The 19,863-nt window shown below is 33.4% G+C and overlaps 2 protein-coding genes across 2 annotated transcripts in view; both read left to right on the top strand.

Annotated features, from left to right (window-relative positions):
• Positions 1-377: 377 nt before the first annotated feature.
• On the top strand, positions 378-5,316 carry LOC111700161 (uncharacterized PE-PGRS family protein PE_PGRS3). Its single transcript, XM_023470989.1, has 7 exons — positions 378-523; positions 584-1,010; positions 2,307-2,420; positions 2,917-3,051; positions 3,681-3,720; positions 4,623-4,723; positions 5,161-5,316. The coding sequence occupies exons 1-7, from the start codon at positions 448-450 to the stop codon at positions 5,189-5,191; spliced, it is 924 nt and encodes a 307-aa protein (XP_023326757.1). The 5' UTR covers positions 378-447; the 3' UTR covers positions 5,192-5,316.
• A 1,745-nt stretch (positions 5,317-7,061) lies between these two features.
• LOC111700160 (uncharacterized) overlaps positions 7,062-19,863 on the top strand; it is a 36,309-nt gene continuing 23,507 nt past the window's right edge. Inside the window, exons 1-2 of the mRNA XM_023470987.1 lie at positions 7,062-7,094; positions 8,131-8,297. Of these exons, the coding sequence (XP_023326755.1) occupies positions 7,062-7,094; positions 8,131-8,297 (200 nt within the window). The remainder of the gene's footprint in view (positions 7,095-8,130; positions 8,298-19,863) is intronic.

The raw sequence follows: 19,863 nt of genomic DNA, 5'->3' as shown, positions 1-19,863 counted from the left end.
TTAAAAAAAAAATATTCTCAAAACTTAACCATCCAAATTGATGATTTCGACTTTGCGCTCAAACTCAATAATTATACATCATTAAAACGTTTTATATGTCTCGAATGAATTTTAAAATATTACTTCACAAGACTACATTCTCAGTGCAACTACCATACATTGCTGGTCACTCCCTTTGGCCTCAATTCACTCTTCAAGACAGAAATAAATCTCAAGGAATGAAAATTGTCTTTAAAAAAGCAATAATTGCAAATTATCATGAGCTGAGTTTGTTTCCTTTTTATTAGATCATCGTCAAATCCAAATTTGAATTTTATTGGTGCGAAAAATAAATTTCATTATATTTAGATATTTTGAACAAGACTTTCAAGACTTCATGGTCACTTTACAGAGACCATGAAGACGACATTCTAAATCGTCTTGAATCAATGATTTTCGCAGATAATTATGTTGGTAGAGGTCGCCCTAGTAGGTTTACTAGTTGGCCGAGGTCTGGGTGACGGAGCACACGGAGGACATGGAGGTAAAATTTTAAAACAGATAATACTTACGTCCATAAAAATTCACTCTTTTTTTTGATCAGGTGGTGGAGGAGGAGGAGGAGGAGGCATCTCCAGTGGATATGGAGCTCCTTCAGGTGGAGGCTCTGAGTATGGAGCACTATCAGGAGGAGGTTCGGAGTATGGAGCACCTTCAGGGGGCGGCTCAAGCGGATACGAAGGCGGAGGAGGAGGAGGTTTCGGAGGGATCTCAAGCAGCTACGGAGGAGGAGGTGGTGGAGGAGGTGGAGGTGGATACAGCGGTGGAGGCGGTGGCGGAGGAGGAGGATATGGAGGTGGAGGTGGAGGAGGAGGAAATGCTCCAATCTATGTGTACAGACAAACTACAACGGCAGGAGGATTTAATCTTGGTTTACTCCTTCCCCTGGCTGCAGCTCTAGCTATACCTCTAGGTCTCCTGGCTCTAACTCTACCTGTCACAACAACACTAGTCGGAGGAAGGAAAAAGAGGTTTGATATTTTTATATATTTCACAGGTTCTTGGACAGATTATTATCAAAGTTCAGAGATTTGCTGATCTAAATATCCGGATTCCTATTATACTGGTTTATTGGTTTAGTCATAGAGCCGTATACTTAAGAGAATAAGGAAATCTCTAGAATTTTATTTTTGAGTGTTTACATATATTTAGGTAGATTTTAGCTAACAATGATATTAATACTAATAATATTCATGAAAAATGGTTTTCGATACCGGGTGTCTTAATTATACCCTGCCTCAATTTTTGGACATTGCAGGGCTGTAACGTGGTGCATTTCTGTAGGTGGGAGGGGATCTAGAAAACTATAAGATGCACTTTTATTTAAGCTTTTTGACCAAACAATCACTGATTCATCTTTGAAAATGTTATATGTTGATTAAAAATCAGACCTTACTGGAGGATCACATGGGGGTACGTCCGCCCCCCCCCCCCCCCCNTGTATGGTTAGTTGGAAAAAGTCTAAATATTCCATTTTTCTTCTCCCTCTTCCCTGAGATGTTTCTGTCCAGACTCCAGAGCCCATTCTCTCTATAGAATGTGGTCGTGTAGTTCACGTACTTTGGGGGATGATATTTTGGCTGATAGATGTCTCATGCTAAATTCTTATCTGATAGATAGAAAATTTCTTCGTACACTTGACGACCAATATAGGAGACGTCAAGTTGTCGACCAATGTAGTTTCTGGAAGGAACGGTCTCCGATGTACAAATACCGTACATGTAATCAGAATAGGTTATTGTATACATTACACAGGGAAAAAATAGACAGAATAACGCCAAACAAAAACATTTTTTGGGATGCAAAAATATTGGCATTACAAACGTATTCTTTCATAATATGAAAAATCAGTTTTATTTTAATTGGTATAATAAAAAATCGCATTAAAAGAATTAAAAGACGACCTTTTAACAACTTTTTTTCAAATGGAGTAGCGTCTGCAAAGCATGTATAATCAAATCCCTTATATGACATACGATCCTTGATTTTAATTGATTCAAATAAGTGTCGTCTATTTTTCATCCCTGTAAACAGTACAGGGATGTGAACGGTAATATGACCCATGTACTGTATTGACATCGTAAACTGTAAAGGGATATGTTACGAATAATTACTGTGTGTATACTGTGTACACTGTAAACTGTAAAAGGATATGCACTGCATTTACACTGTAAATGGTACAGGAATAAGTACTGTATGTATACTGTGTAGTGTACACTGTAAACTGTACAGGGATATACACTGTATATACACTGTAAATTTGACAGGGATGTGAACGGTACCATGACCCTGGGTGAGAAGCAGGCTGAGATTTTACAATCCTACCTGGATGTTCATGGCTTAGAGATGGACCTTGCTCTTCAGAGAGATATGATCGCCAGGTACTCAAAATCCGATTTCTCTAATTTTCTAATCCTTTTTTTAACCTGAAATCGTCAACTTTTACTTTTGCAAACTTCAAATTATTTGGCTTGATCAAAAAGTCAGGTTGAAAAGCTGTAGGAGTTAGAAAATAAGAGTTTGAGACGATTACTGATTTTTTTTATATTTTTCCAATTTTTTGTTTAAATCAGTTTTTACATCATCATTACGACTAAAGTATTTTTACATCCTATGGTTCATTTAACTGTTCGACCCTTGTTTCAGCAAGCTGTGACTTTCGATCCCAATTTGACCTAGTTAACAAACATCTTTTGATTATTCTTTTTAATACTTTTTTGTCAACGGATGCAATTTTTATGAAAAGTAAAGAAAAAAATCAAAAAGTTTAAAGATTGTTGAGATCAAGATCAATTATTCACATGTACAATTTACATTGTACATATACTTCTGGAGCTTATGTACAAAGACCTACTTCCAACTCTATGTACTGTACAGGTACCTGGAGTGTGGTGGTGAGGTACAGAACACAGGAAACTCTCACACAGTATCTGCTTGCCTGGAGATGCTCATGTGTACATTCCACGATACCAAGCTTAAACTACAACCTAGAGAGAAGGAAGTGGCTGGAATGTAAGTATATGATCTAAGAGTAATTGAATTTGATGATTGTAACACACAGGGTTACCCACAAAGGATGAGACTGTAACTCATAATATGGCTAAATTTAGTCTTCTGCCTTAAATCTAGGGTTTTAATGGCTTATTTAATGATTTGGCAAAGAAAAAATAAGTTTATAGTTGCAGAAAATCGTAAATATAAAGAAACAAACAGTATAAATTCCGTATGATAATCTCTTGAAGTCTTAAAATCTTTGCGGGTAACCCTGTATATCCCATCAAAAAGTATAAAAGGATAAAATCTGCATTATTTCATTATAACGTTAACAATTTGATGTTATAAATAATCCACGGTTTGATAATATGTGATCAAAATTTATAAAAGGATAAAATCTGCATTATTTCATTATAACGTTAACAATTTGATTTTATAAATAATCCAAGGTTTAATAATATGTAGATTTGCAAATAACTCTTTACAACTTAAATAACAGCACACATTTTTCACATTTTAAACTTTTGTTGGATTTTAAGGAGATCAGTTTCTGAAAACTAAGCATCCATTTTTCAAAGTTTCAATGGGGTCCCTGAGATTCATTTTTATTTCGTTTTAATTTTGCAAATATACGATTTTAATTTTAGAATCATTCAAACCTTGATGGAGAACGAGTATATCTCAAAGGTAAAAAATAACATTTAAATTGTCAACTATTTTATATAAAATTCTAACGAAAAAATGGAAAAGTTCCATTTCCAAACTTTTTTATCCAAAAAAGTTCTTGGCATTTCTTATAATTAGCAATTGTACTTTGACTAACATTTTTTAATAAAGAAGAATATTTAGAATTTAAAAAAATGCAAAAGTGAATCCATTTGCAAATAATTAATAGAATTTTCAATACAATTTTCTTTTTAAATTGTTAACAAATTTCTTAAGCTAAAAGTTCTTTTCTATTACCAAATGTCACGTATTTATTTTCTGTTTACATTAATTATTTGATCGATTTGAGCAGCAATTAAACACAATTAGAGACTACACTAACTAAACACAATTAGAGACTACACTAACTAAACACAATTAGAGACTACACTAACTTAACACAATTAGATACTACACTAAATAAACACAATTAGAGACTACACTAATTAAACACAATTAGAGACTACACTAACTAAACACAATTAGAGACTACACTAACTTAACACAATTAGATACTGCACTAATTAAACACAATAAGATACTACACTAACTAAACACAATTAGAGACTGCACTAACTTAACACAATTAGAGAAAACACTAATTAAACACAATTAGAGACTACACTAACTGAACACAATTAGAGACTACACTAACTGAACACAATTAGAGACTACACTAACTAAACACAATTAGAGACTACACTAACTAAACACAATTAGAGATTACACTAACTAAACACAATAAGATACTACACTAACTAAACATAATTAGAGACTACACTAACTAAACATTATTAGAGACTACACTAACTAAACACAATTAGAGACTACACTAAATCAACAAAATTAGAGACTACACTAACTAAAAAGTAATCATACTGCAGGATTACAAGAGAAGACTACTTGAAGCTGGTCAGATTGGTCGAGACTTCCCAGGAACCTGCCACAACTTCAAGTGCAACGAGAAGGTCTTTAGCAAGATCAGGTTTGTTGGCAGGGGGGGGGCTGCTTGGGGTGGAGTTCAGTTAAAAGGGCAATGTAAAACGGAGTGCATCCTTTTTTTCGGGATTTTTCAGTCATATTTTGATCTCTTGTAAATAAATCTTCAAAATTCTTGAAAAATAGCGTAAGATACGTTTCATATTTTAATATTTTAAGACTAAAGCAACGCAAAAGTTAAAAATAAAACTAATACGGAAAATCTACATTTGATGGGTGAAAATTGGTTTTAAAGTTAATACTCACTAAACTTTTAATCAGGACATCTAGTTTAGCGTAGGGAGGGATTTCTAGAAGCAAGGGGGCGTGGCGTGGGTTTGCAATTGGGAATTTGTTACATGTTCGTGCTTAAATATATCTACAATCTAAATTTAAAAATGAAACTAAATTACACATAAAACTTTTTTACATTATTATTTTCAGTCCTAGAGCCTTGGATCTGTCCTTGGAGTAGAACAAAAGGAGTTCAAAGATCCAAACGTCTCAGCATTTCTTTTGATTGTTGTTTTGTGTTTGTTATAAATTATTAATACTTTTTTTGTTTTTTGAATCGATATGTTAATTAGTTAATTTATTTATTTATTTCACGTCTTTGCCATCTGATCCTTGATTGAAAACTATTAGAAAACCTATGACAGAATCCTGATTTCCTACTTGTAGTTTTGGACTGAGTTCCAGTAACCCAGAGAATAGTTTTTTGAACCCAGAACTGTTCCAGAAACCTTGAGCTATGTTATTTTGGAACACAGAGCAAGGTTTGATAAATCTTAAACTATGTCTTAAAAACCCTGAAAAAGGACTCAGCAACCTAGGATATCTCAAGTCATGTTTTCTATATAGTAAAATATAATATTTGTACAACAATGAATATTTTTTTATAATGTTATTTTATTGTTTAAAATAAATTATTCATTTCAATCCTTTTTTATTTTATTGATAAAAAGTTTTATTGTGCTTATCTACCATACAGGGTTACCCACAAAGGATGAGACTTTAAATACGATTCCAAGGTTAGATTATGACCTCTGCCTTGTTTATAATCTATTTATGGCTTATTCAAGGATGAGACAAAAAAAATACAAGTTTACAGTTGCAGGGAATCATAAATATAAGGAAACTGAAATTATAAATTCTGTACAATTGTCTCTGACGTCTCATCCTTTGATGGGTAAAACTGTAGATTGGTTTAAAATCTGTCCAGTAATTCCGCCAAATTTTAGTATTTTCGAGATAAAATACGATAAAGAAAGCAAACTGTAAAGGATTTCTTTTTTCAATTTTTATAAAGATAAAAAAAAATCTGATAACACTTGTTCTTGTTGAAAAAAAATTATGCAGTCGAATGTAAAAACAAAATCAGAATATGGAAATTACAAGAATCAAACATTTTGAAAAGGCAAGAATTGGCTTATCGCCATTTATAGAAGACTGAATAATGAATTCAGGTATATGAATATATTGATATATGGACAATTGGATTTGAATATATTGATNTGCACTAATTTGCTGAATCTGGGATGAGAAATGGACTCAAACTTTACCCCTAATATGATTGGAAGAGAACAATTTTGAAAAACAACAGCGGTTCCTCTAAATATAATATTGACCTTACTGAACTACGGACTTAGCTTGTCTAGTTCCCCCCCTAGATGTTGGCAAAAAAAATTTGTCAGAAATTGCAATTTCAGAAGGGACCAGTGCCCCTGTGTCAACAAGAATTTTAGGACAATTTACAAATCTATTTGTACCTGTATGACTAATATTTAAGGTCCCATCTAGGAAGGATGTGGCACTTGAGCAGGCTGGAGCACACGAGAATGCTCCATGATTTTCTACCTTGAGCTTCATATTTTCTGTCGCGAGAATTGGGTCAGGCTTAACTGGGGCCTTCTTCTGCTCCCCCGGCTCCGGGGTCGGCAGAGTACCTTCCATATCCATACTGTGCAAAACGCAATCATTTACAATCAAAGGGCACAGCATTCGTGGTGTCGTTATAGTCCTTACTAATATCTAGAAAACAACCCCTTTCTACGTCGAAATAAATATTTTTTAAAGCCAGTTGTGGAAAAAAATATCTTTAATTATTGTGTTACCTTTTATCGCTAAACATTATCACAATCAACTGGAAATTTTGTAAACAAAGCAGACAATTCATTTTTTTAAATTCCCAAATGCCGCGAACGGTTTTCTGGCTGTGTACTAATTTAGGTGTTTGTGTTTATCGATTATTGCTGAATTGAAACACAAAGGCGGCTAGATATGACATTTAAACAAAACAATCTGGCCTAATTTAATTAGCTCAGGGTGTACTCGAAAATTAAGGCATGTCCCCATATAAACTTGAAAATGGACTGGAAGTAAATGGTCAAGATTAGGTGGAATAACGACACATATGATTAATTAGATCTTATTCAACACGATGTATATTCCATGGAACTTCTCCTGTTTGATGATTGGGGAATCCAATATGGCCGATCCTGTTACTTTCTTCCCCAGTCGTATAATCCTGTTATTCCCCTTTCTTGCTCCTGTTCTTGCCTGGCTGTAACAAAATAAAACTAAACTTGAGGCTTGAGAGATGACCGGCCAGCCTTATCAGGCTAGAAACATAACTTCCAGGGGCGCATTAACTGTACTATGTCTATTTATATCTGTGAACTATGCTTGGTTCAAAATAACTCATGTTGGACCGATTTGCCTCAATTTTTGATTGGGGCATTCTTGATTTGAATTTTGAGGTGGCTGACTTTAATCAGGGAAATGTTTGAGATAGAATAGATTTGATTTGATTGATTATAATCCAGGTTTGGTTTAAAATCTCGATACAGGTTCAAATACAAGGTCCAGCCTTTCAGGTTCCAGTAAAGATCCAGATCCAGGCTAAGATTCTGGATTAAATTCAGGTTTCAGATTCAGATTTAGGTTTAGATCCAAGTTCCAGGTTTAACCAAGTGATAATGACTCGGTTCAGGTTAAGGTTTGATTTTGAAACCTAGTTTGGGTTCAGATACAAGCTCTAGGTTGAAGTAAAAATCCAAGTTCAGGCTCAGATTCGGGATCAGATTTTGGTTTCAGGTTCAGGATCAGCTCAGGGTCCAGGTCCAGGCTTAGATTCTGGACAAGATAAAAAAAATTAGGCTTAGGTTTAGCTCCAGGTTCAAGGTTCAGGATCAGATTTAGGTTTCAGGTTCCTATTTTATACTCCAGGTTTCAGGTTTAATATCTATTGAGAATAGTTATACACAAAATGGTTCAAAGTTATGATATTGTAAAAAAAATCTTTTTATCTTTTTATCTTCAGTTCTCGAATCCATTTTGTAAATTGTTTGATCTAATATTAAAGAAAGTTCAGGTAAAACTTAATGTTAAATATATATCAAATTCTATATTTAGGGATTGGACCAGGATTGGATCAGGATTGGATCAGGATTGGATCAGGATTGTATCAGGATTGGATCAGGATTGGATCAGGATTGGATCAGGATTGGATCAGGATTGGATCAGGATTGGATCAGGATTGGATCAGGATTGGATCAGGATTGGATCAGGACTGGATTCAAGTAGGTTCTTAGACGTAGAAAATGTTCTTATTCGAGGTAAATGAAGAATGGAGTGAGTGATGATAGATCATGGTTCTATTTTATTCCTGTCTCCAGGTACTCAGATCTAATATGTGTTCTCTCTCTCATCCTTCCTCTTCTCTCTCTTAATCCATTCATCGCTCTGTGCTCAGCTGGTTATAGAGCCAAGAAGCCTTCCCTTTCGAACCCATTTGATTGTTGTGCTTTATTTACGTTAGGGAGAGAAAATAAAATTATGCGACAGTAAAAGTACGAATTTTTGACCTCTTAGCTCCAATAGCTTTTCTTTTACGCACGAGTGTGAGAGAAGAAAATTTAATTTATTCCATACTAAAAATTCAAATCATTTTGACATACTTAAAAACTTATTTATTTTGATTTTCCTTGATCTTTTTCTATTTGTTCCCTACTTTTTTATTACAGGTTGTAAGTGTAAATATTTAATTTCTTTAAGGTATTTGAGAATATTAAATTCTTCCTGGGGTCTTACATATTTACATACAACAGGAACTCAGAGAACTCTGCTTTAGATTAGAGAAATATATTTTTCTTAAAATTGAGGTATATATGTAATTATCCTCTTTCTACACAATAAACTACAGTTCAGTTATATCTAGTTCAAAATTTGCATGTCTTTAAACATAAATTCTGTTTATCAGGAGCTAATATAACGGGAAAACAACGTTTTTCCGCATATAAATGCAAACAAGTTTGCTTTCGTACTCCTGGTTGTAAAAAGACTAGAGGAGTTACAAGGTCACAAAGTTCTGTCAGTAAATTTATATTTTCCGAATGCTAAGATCGAAGTATTTAGTAATCGTGCTCTCAGTCTCTAGCCAAAGGATTGATATCATTACTCCAAATTTCTTTTTTACTACTTTCACCATTTCTAGATTTACATTTTTTATCTTTAGTTAAAAATGTATCCGTCCTGAATCTCTGAGATTCATCTTATCTCTAACTCTACAAATTTTTCTTCCTAAAACTCCAGGGTTTTATCTCTTGTTTTTAAATTTCTACCATTCACACCTTTCAAGATATCTTGTCTCATAGTTTCTCTCTTAATATAGTATTTATTCCCCTCCTCAGGCTGGATCTGTGAAGATGAATAAATTAGCTGTCATCTTTCAATTAATAATAAATATAATCTTCAGAGATGATAAATGTGTAAACGGTTCTTCCTAGATTACTCTGGTTCTATAGTTTAATGTCCCTCTGTTACAGGTTCTTAATGTCCCCCTGGAGCAGGTTTCTTGATTACTCCGGGTTCTTAGTTTAATATCCACCATGGATCAGGTTCATAAATTACACCGGGTTCTATGTTTCTCTGGAGTAGGTTTCATAGGTTACTCTGGGTTCCCTAGTTTAGTGTTCCCCCTGTTCTTATAGATAAATGTTGAATACCTCAATGGTCACAAAGGTAACCGCCTAAAAAGTTCTTTGAAAAAAAAGTTTTCTGAAATAAAGTCCTAAATTTTGACACTAAGAAAGTCCTGTGGAAAAAAGTCATACAAATAAAAAGTCTCAGGAAATAAAGTTCTACCATTTTGAGACTTTATACATAGATTCGGTTACGGTAACCTCCCAAACAGTTCTATGAAAAAAGTTTTCGGAAATAAAGTTCTAAATTTTGGCATTAAAAAGTCCTGTTGAAAAAGTCCTTGAAATAAAAAATCTTTGGAAATAAAGTCCTATCACTTTGAGACTTTATTTTCTAGGACTTTTTTCTGGTTCCATGGATTTTATACAAAAATGTTCCCGGAAAAAAGTCCTATTTTAGTAGAAAATACATGCAGACAAAGGATGTTTACAACCAAGCAAAAAAAGGCAATTGATATAAAAAACATCCCTGGATATATTCAATATGCAGATGCTTAGAAAAAAAGTCCTTTCTATAAAAACGTCTCATGCAGACTGAACCTCATTTTTACAAGACTCAGGACTTTTTTTCTTCATGACTTTAATTCCTGTGATATTATTTCCTGAGACGTTGTTGGAAGCCTCGAAATTATTTTAGGGGAAAAAGTCCCAGGAATCTAAACTCAGGACTTTATTTCTATTGACATTTTGTCCTAGGACTTCAGAAAATTGGGACTTTTTCACCAACATTTTAATTTCCAGGGTTTTTTTCCAGAAACTTTTTTTCCGATGACTTTCTTTCATAGATTCTCGGTTACAATCAATCAATTAGCTATTTATTATGCTGAAATGAAATATTTCTACAGTTAAAATGTTTCCAAGCTTTTTTTAGCCCTGATGATAAGTTGAAAGGATAAAGTTTGTTCGAGACTAAAATGAATAACACTTTTATAATCCAGTTTGTAAACCTTGTTTCTAGGTTCAATAAATACAGAAATACGTTTAAAAACATGGAAAATAAAAATTACAGAAACTCATGTTTACTCTCATTTACGCGTAGCATATAGGCTTAGCTAAGCTCATCTTTGCTCAGTTAGGCTGATCTTAGATCAGGTTTGTCCTTTTCGTGATTTTATAATTCCCGAAGATATTTTCAATTTCGTTGAGAGATCATATTTATCAAATAAATCCAAATAAAACATTATTTTTAATACACACTCGTAATTATATAGCTATAGAAGATCAAAGGAGATCATCTAGAGACCGAAATTGATGAATTAGAGCTACATCGTTGAACCGAATTCAAATTTGAACCGGAGGTAGGCAGTTCAGCAACCCTGCAAATTGATTGAATTCGGTGCTAGAACTTCATCGGTAATCATTTCGTTTAGGACACACTTAACCTTGCTTGTGACAGATTGAAAATGCAATCAATAAAAGCTTCGTAGAATATTTTCATTAAGCATCCGGAGAAATAATTCTAATATCGACTAATTAATCATGTTGGTTTGCATAAGAAAACATGGTGAGGTTTATGTTCACACATTTTGTAGATTTGGAAAAAATGTAAAAATGTTTTTTATCTTTGAGCTTGCATCATTATTTCGGCTAAGTAAGAACAGATTTCATTTTAAAAATCAGAAAAAAATGAATTGTAAGTATTTCTAGTTTAATTTAGTGCAGTACGCTTCCCTGGGGGCTGTAATATGTACACTACGTTGTTGTCACAAAACATAGAAACAAGAAAACATTTCAGAACTTGGAGGCGGAACATTATGCAAGTCAGGGACAATTATTTTTCTTATAAATATACAGTGCTCCCCAAAATAAAAAGGTAAATAAAGACAACTTCTCAGATATATACAGTGTCTTTATTTACCTTTTTATTTTGGGGAGCACTGTATATTTATGAAAAGAGAAAAAACAATGAAGTTTCAATATTTAAGACTTTAAACTATAAAGTAAAAGTTTAACAAAGTTTTTAAAACCTTTGATTGTGTTTTTTCCTCTGCTATTATCTGAACTTATTTCACAGCTTACGTAAGATTTAGATTTTCTTAACTCTGATTCTGAAAAAAATACTTTGAAATCAAGTAAATTTTTGGGAACCAGATTATTTTTTCTTGGTTCACGTAATATTAAATCAACATTTTTTCAGATTTTTATTTCTCTGTCGATCTTCTTTAATTTAGAAAAACAATTTCCTGTCTTATTTCTTAATATAAAATACACAAAATATAAACTCTTTTAGGAGTCATCACTTCTATGACGGGAGATTTTCTTAGATTAAAGGGACTGTAAAGGAAAAATGAATGTTTAATACTATAACTTTTATACAAAATTGCATATATATGAATTTTCGCATAAAGGAATTGAGTATTTGTCACAAACTTAAATTTTCTAATTCCTTTATTCAACACTATTTAAGTTAGAATATTTTCCACAATTTTGAATAAAAGTATACTATGACACCCAGCATTATCTATGTAGGTCTAGAGATATATATCCTAAATATTACCACACTCATTCATAATTCATTTCTCATGTAAAGTTTAGCAGCTTTCTACTCTCAAACATTTTGTTTCAAAGGTTTAGAGGATTAACAGTTCAAAGTACACAGACACGTTAAATGCAGATTTAATCATATAGTTCCAGTTCATATCCTTCTCTCTACACTTCTCCTTTTTCCTCTAGTTCTCATCCTTCTCTCTACAGTTCTCCTTTATTCTCTAGTTCTCATCCTTCTCTCTACAGTTCTCCTTTATTCTCTAGTTCTCATCCTTCTCTACAATTCTCCTTTATTCTCTAGTTCTCATCCTTCTCTACACTTCTCCTTCCTCTAGTTTTCATCCTTCTCTACAGTTCTCCTTCATTCTCTAGTTCTCATCCTTCTCTCTACAATTCTCCTTTATTCTCTAGTTCTCATCCTTCTCTACAGTTCTCCTTCCTCTAGTTTTCATCCTTCTCTACAGTTTTCCTTTATCCTCTAAATTTCTTTACTTCCTATAGTTTTCTGGAATATTAATTTTTTTTCCTTTATTTTCTTTCTTATCCTCTCTGGTCTTACATCGAGCCTGTTCCCATATATGGAGCTGTATTCCTGCTCTCCGTCTCACCTTCTCAGTTAGTTTTCCAGAATCAGTCTCCGGAGAACCATGTAACTCTGAACCGAGAACCATGCAGAAACTAAAACTAAGTTTTATTTCTTTAATAATGCATTTTATGACCATTAATTTAGCGTAATAGTTATCTTATTTTAGAAATGGGAAAAAAGGGGTTTGATTTCAAAACTTGAAAAATTACAGAAGGTCTTTTTAGGAGCATTTTTTTGCATCTATAACAGTAGGTGTTAAAGGATAAAATTACATCAATCTAGTTTTTCCTAATCTTTATACTCAAGCTTTCTAAATACTAAACCCCATCCATGGATTCTTTTCTTCAAACAGTCAGGGAAAAAGAAAAGTTGATTTGATGCGCCGCGCTGTACCGTTTTCAGTTACATTAACTTTTCATTTCCTGATAAATTGTTTGCAACTTTTGGGACGATTTCTTCGAATCTAATAATTAATGCAATAATTAAATGTTTTTTACTGTGTCATGGTCACATATGTACCTCCTTTTTTTAGTCTGGTTACTAAATATATTTCTGACTGCAATGGAAAGTTAAACCAAGACCAAGTGTCGCATCATCTTTGATTCTACCTCATCTAACTCACTTTAAAGTTTAGTAGCCCTAGACACATACATTTTAGAAATATAAAGAACTAGTTTTTAGCTTTAGTTTTTAGAAAGTAATTTGCAACATTCTCATCGATTTTTCATCCTTTGGATTACTTTAAAGCATCGACTTTAAAGGTTTTGTCCGATATTAGCGGGAAATTAGGTTGAAAATCCATTTAAAGGGACTGCAAGCGTATTTCTAATAATTTCTCCATTGTTTTTCATAACTAAGAAATGCGGCAACTAACTTTTCAGAGTAATCTCAAATAGAAAATAAACAGTTTAACATGGAAATCTAATTCATATTAAAGGGACAGGGCGGCTATGTAAGGTAGTTAAACTGAGTATGCAGTGTTGTGGACAAATTCTTTAGGATTCATTTGAAACATATGAAACGTTTCCACGATGTATAATTACTGAGTTTGAGTGCATAGTCAACGCTCAAAATCATGAATTTAGGTGGATACGTTTTCAGAATCGGGTTTTCTTAAATTATTAAATAACGACGACAAAAAATAAAGTAAAAGTTATACAGTAAAATAATAGGATGTTTAGGAACATATTTCTCACAAGAAAGAATCAATTATTTCGTTTTCATCATTATATTAAATTTCTTATTTTCTAAGAATTTTATCGCAGATTTCTACAAATTCTTCAAACGTCGTCTTTTCAATAAAAATTCCAGAAAATCTGCAGAAATTATTTGTGAATAATCAGAGATTATAGAAACTAATAATTGAATAAGATTACTTATTTTCAACGATAAGATTAATTTTTTTTTTCTTAACCTGTTCCTAAACACTAATTAGTTCATTTAATAATTTAAAAAAAAAAACAATTCTGAAAATGTATCCACACAAAAAGTATGATTTTGAACGTCGACTTTGCGCTCAAACTCAGGATTTCCAGATCTTTAAAAGTTTTAAATGTCTCAAATGAATCCTAAAGAATTTGTCCACAACACTGAATACTCAGTTCAACTACCTTACAAAGCCAGTCTGTCCCTTTAAATAACCTGACCTGAAAGTACATATACAGTCCCTTTAAAACATGAGGAGCTGGTTTCTGAGGGATCTATTACTGGTGTCGGACTGCGGAAAGAAACTGTAAACCATTATTTCCTTTATGTTTCCAATAATATACCTTTAACCTCCATCACACACTCACATAGATGATAGAGCACATTCATTTCACACGCATTGGTGTTTTATGCTTTCTTGTTTTCCTTTTCTCAGGTTATCCTTCTCAATTTTCTTTTCCTTGCTTACCCTTCCTTATTTCTATACTTTATAGAACCCCATCCTTACTCTTCTTTACTTCTATACTTTATACAACCCCACTTCCTTACTTCTATACTTTATACAATCCCATCCTTACTCTTCCTTACTTCTATACTTTATACAACCCCATTCTTACTCTTCCTTACTTCTATACTTTATACAAACCCATTCTTACTCTTCCTTACTTATATACTTTATACAACCCCATTCTTACTCTTCCTCACTTATATACTTCATACAAACCCATTCTTACTCTTCCTCTTTAAACCTTATAAACTTTTCAATTTTAACATTCCATGATATTTAAATCTTTGGATTTAATCTTTTTAATTCAAACCTTTTAAAATTTCAAATATATAATTAAACGGAAAAGTTTTAAATAAAATTTTTTAAAACATCATGTGGTATGGTTTACATTATTTCTAATTAATTTTCTTGGCCAAAAACCTTTCTCGCAATAATTAAAAACATTTTACTTTTAAAATATTCTTGAAAGAATTTCATCTCGCTAATTGTAAGAAAGATGAAGACGATCCAAATTTTATTTTTTTTTACTTTAGCGCGGCATTTTAATCAAACGTGTACACTGTACACACTCTTAAACGGACATTTACATTGTTCATTGTGTCAGTTGTTTTGTTTTACTAGCCTTGTATAATAATTGATAATGCATACCTGCATATAACTCCATTGTGAGTTTTCATTGAAAATCTTAGTGAAAGTGCTCCGTCGTGGTAGTGCATTATAAATAACAAGCAAGGAATTGTTAGATTTTGATATAATTCATCATCTTATTGTTAGTCCTGTCTCTCAAGAATAGATTCGAGACTAATAGATTGTTGTACACTGAGAAGAGCTTTAAATAAACATTACATGAATAACACTTAAAATACATTCTACAAGATCTGACAAGAAGATAAATAGATAATCTACCAACTGTATTATTCTAATTGGAAATTATAAATCAACCAAGGAGAGATTGGTCTCCAACTGGTTTAAACAATACCATGAGAAATTAAATTCATTAGAATCATCAACCCTTTCATGGTGTAGTACTCTCAGTTGTTCAAACTTTAGGAATTAACTTTAGATCCATTCTCAATAGGTTCAGATTAATTTCATAGTTTTCTCTCTCTAGTTTTCTAGTCCTCTCCAGTATACTAGAATTCTGTATATATTGTTTAATAGCTCTTTAGATATCTAGTCCTCTCTAGTTCTCTAGTTCCATATAGCCCTCTAGATATCTAGTGCTTAAGTTCATTAGTTTCCAGATATCTGTGCCTCTAGTTTTCTATTGGCTCCTGGAAAACATTGAAATGCTTGACTTCATCTTTCGTTCTTTATATTGTACAGTGTCGCTATTTTAGCGATATATTACAATTCTTTCTAATTCTCTAGTTCTTCAGTTCTCTAGTTCTTAAGATATCTAGTCCTCTAGTTTGCTCATTCTCTAGTTCCCTAGTTCTCAAGATTCTTAATCTTCTAGTTCTCTATTTATTTTATAGTTCAAAAGTTCTTTAGCTAGTACAGTACCCTAATTTTCTTAGTGTATAAACTTTCAGTTCTCTAGATTTCTAGATTTCTAGTTATTTAGTCCTCTAGTTCCCTAGTTCTCTGTTTAGGTCTCTAGTTCCCTAGTTCCCTATTTAGTCCTGGACTCCAGTTCTTTAGATTTATAATTATTTAGTCCTCTAGTTCCCTAGTTCCATATTTAGTTCTGTAGATTTCTAATTATTTAGTCCTCTAGTTCCCTAGTTCCCTATTTAGTTATCGACTTTAGTTCTCTAGATTTCTAATTATTCAGTTCTCTAGTTCTCTAGTTTCCTATTTAGTTCTCAACTCTCTAGTAAGTTCTCTATAGATTTCAAATTATTTTGTCCTCTAGTTCCAGAGTTTCCTATTTAGTTTTCAACTCTCTAGTAAGTTCTCTAGAGATTTCAAATTATTTTGCCCTCTAGTTCCAGAGTTTCCTATTTAGTTCTCTTCATGTTCTTAATTCTTAAGAGTTTTCAATTTTTAACCAGTTTTAGTTTTTTTTAACATTTATTTGCAGTTTTGAAACTATTGCATTACCTTGGTGCATATTTTTAAAAAAATTGTTAATATTAATTAGATCTAATGTACTCATACCTTTCACAAACCTCATTTTCTTCTCTTGATTTTAGAGGTTTCCTAGTTGTTCCATTTTCTTTACTTTTTGGTTCATCCCATTCTCTGGATTTCAATGTTCTCCAGTTGCTCTCTCCACGTAACATGATCTAGGTTTCTCTCTGCTCAGGTTTTAAAATTCTTTTGGTTCATATCTATTTTCAGGCTTTCTAGGATCTCCGGATGATTCATGATCTTCAGGTTCTTAAGATTCGAGGCTCTCTGGTTCTCTTGCTCCCACAGTTTTCCATGTTCTAAATTGTCTGTCCCTTGGTTTTTCATGTCCACTTGTTTTCATTGTTCTCTTGTTCTCTGGTTCTCATGGTAATCAAGTTCTCCAGATCCTCTAGTTCTCCAGGTTTTCTTTTTTTCCATGTCCTCTAGTACTCATGGTTCTCAAGTGTACCAGGTACTCTCGTTCTTCAGGTTGTCTTGTTGTCCAGGTCCTCTAGTACTTATGGTTCTCGAGCAAACCAGGTACTCTCGTTCTCCAGGTTTTCTTCATTTCCAGGTACTCTAGTACTCATGGTTTTCTAGTGTACCAGGTAATCTCGTTCTCCAGGTTGTCTTGTTTTCCAGGTACTCTAGTACTCATGGTTCTCCAGTGTACCAGGTACTCTCGTTCTCCAGGTTGTCTTGTTTTCCAGGTACTCTAGTACTCATGGTTCTCCAGTGTACCAGGTACTCGCGTTCTCCAGGTTGTCTTGTTTTCTATGTACCCTAGTACTCATGGTTCTCCAGTGTACCAGGTACTCTCGTTCTCCAGGTTGTCTTGTTTTCCAGGTACTCTAGTACTCATGGTTCTCCAGTGTACCAGGTACTCGCGTTCTCCAGGTTGTCTTGTTTTCTATGTACCCTAGTACTCATGGTTCTCCAGTGTACCAGGTACTCTCGTTCTCCAGGTTGTCTTGTTTTCCGGGTACCCTAGTACTCATGGTTCTCCAGTGTACCAGGTACTCTCGTTCTCCAGGTTGTCTTGTTTTCTATGTACTCTAGTACTCATGGTTCTCCAGTGTACCAGGTACTCTCGTTCTCCAGGTTGTCTTGTTTTCTATGTACTCTAGTACTCATGGTTCTCCAGTGTTCCTCTAAATATACAGGTTCTCTTGTTCACCAGATCTTGTAGTTTTAATGTTTCTCTAGTGTTCCTCTAAATGTGCAGGTTCTCTTGTTCACCAGATCTTGTAGTTTCAATGTTTCTCTAGTGTTCCAAGTTCTGAAGATCTGAAAGCGGTCTATGCTATATATATATTTAAACCTACTCCGGCATAATAACTAACCACCATTAGTTGTAATGGACAAATGAATAGATCTCAGCCTCAGCCTAGCCTACAAGTGGATTATCGGCATTAAATATGTATTTAGGGTAAATACTATACAATATATAGTATATATATTTAGTCCAGAATAATTATTGTTATAGACCTATAAGATAAAACGTGTGTCGAGAAAGTAGTGAGGTAGGTATTTAGGTATTTAAGTAGTTAGGTAGGTAGGTAGGTATGTAGGTGGGTAGGTAGGTAGTTAGTGAGGTGGTTTAGTTGGTAGTAAGGCGGGGATGTAAATTTGTAAATTAAATATTTGTCTCCATCAAAATTCGATCTTCATTAAATTTTTGAAAATTTTGAAAATCCACGAAATTTTTTGTGAAAATCCGCGAATTATTTTTGTTTTATTTTACGTTATACACAAAAAGAACATGTTCACAATTAATTTAGAAGATGGGCGCGTAGCTCCCTATAAGGCTAGTAAATGTAAAAAAGACTGAATAAATTCTGAACAGAAGTCTCGATATTTTTGGGAAACCCTGTATTTATACTTGTATGCTTTCTGACTAACCGGCTGTAACCTTGTTTAAATCAGTTAGAAGTACTCATCTATGAGAGTGTATTTTCCTGTCTAGAAATAGAGGTTTATTGATGCTGTATACAATACATTGTATATATTGACCATTTACTTAGCGGAATCGTTTATTTAATTTCTATTCAGCCTGGAGCTAGGTTTTAGAATAAAAGATACAAGAGGTTTAAACAAGAGCTAAATCAACACCACGGTACATTTTTTAAAAATCTTAAAGGGATCCTGAAGATCTAATTTCAAATGACTCCATTTAAAGCGGCATGTCCGATTCACTAGGATACCCCTAAACACTTCTCAATTAACGTTACTTGCGGATTTATGCAGAAGAAACAAAAAAGGAAATTAACAGAATTCAATAATTTTCAGATAACAAATTAACGATATCTTTCTGATTGTTGATCAGCATGGGGTTATCTTTAAAATAACTTGGGGACCTAGTAAATACGACCACTACAGTTTCAGTAGAAGTAAATATTTCCATTTACTGATAGCGCCTATTCAAGGATTCATAACTCTGATTGGATAATGAGATACATAGAAAGATAGATGTTACCGCCATACTATTTCTATTGGTTCAGAATAAACAACAAACACATGACTGAGCCCTGATTGGATCAGGCGCTAATGGACTCGGCATATAGAAGTTTTTTTAAATCTACAAAATCTTGTAAATCTTCTTGATAATCTGAATAATGAGTTTAAATGATTAAATATTTCCTCGTATAAGTGCACTGCAGTGCACCTCTTTGTCTGGCGATACATTAAATATTAATTTAAGACAATGCAGGGAAGATATTCAACTGTAGCTTACAGAGGGAGGGACTCGGCACCCCGAGTAGTTAGAAAAATCTCGTCGAGCTTCAAAAAATCGATCATTTGTCATCGTCATTTGTGACCAGCATCTGTTCATTTCCGATAAAAGGCTATTTTTGTTTGATGTAAACAATAAAAATTTACTCAATTACATCCTATATAAGACTAGGACAAAGATTTCTTGGACTCGGACTCCTCACTGTCCTACACTAAAGGACGAATATATTGTCCTAGACTAGGACGAGTATACGTTACATACACTAAGACGAGTATACTGTCCTATACTAGGACGATTATATTGTCCTACACTAGGAAAAGTATACCGTCCTGCACTTAGGACGAGTATACTATACTACACTAGGACG

The sequence above is a fragment of the Eurytemora carolleeae genome, unplaced genomic scaffold, assembly GCF_000591075.1.
Source record: "Eurytemora carolleeae unplaced genomic scaffold, Eaff_2.0 scaffold392, whole genome shotgun sequence".
Lineage (NCBI taxonomy): Eukaryota > Metazoa > Arthropoda > Copepoda > Calanoida > Temoridae > Eurytemora > Eurytemora carolleeae.
The sequence above is the reverse complement of the archived record's forward strand: the minus strand, read 5'-3'. Positions and strand labels throughout refer to the sequence as shown.

Bases quoted from the DNA above. Each gene is read 5' to 3' on its own strand.
- LOC111700161 (XM_023470989.1), top strand. From the start codon at position 448: ATGTTGGTAGAGGTCGCCCTAGTAGGTTTACTAGTTGGCCGAGGTCTG. The intron at 2,421-2,916 runs GTACTCAAAATC...TGTACTGTACAG, and splicing joins CAGAGAGATATGATCGCCAG to GTACCTGGAGTGTGGTGGTG. The intron at 4,724-5,160 runs GTTTGTTGGCAG...TATTATTTTCAG, and splicing joins AAGGTCTTTAGCAAGATCAG to TCCTAGAGCCTTGGATCTGT.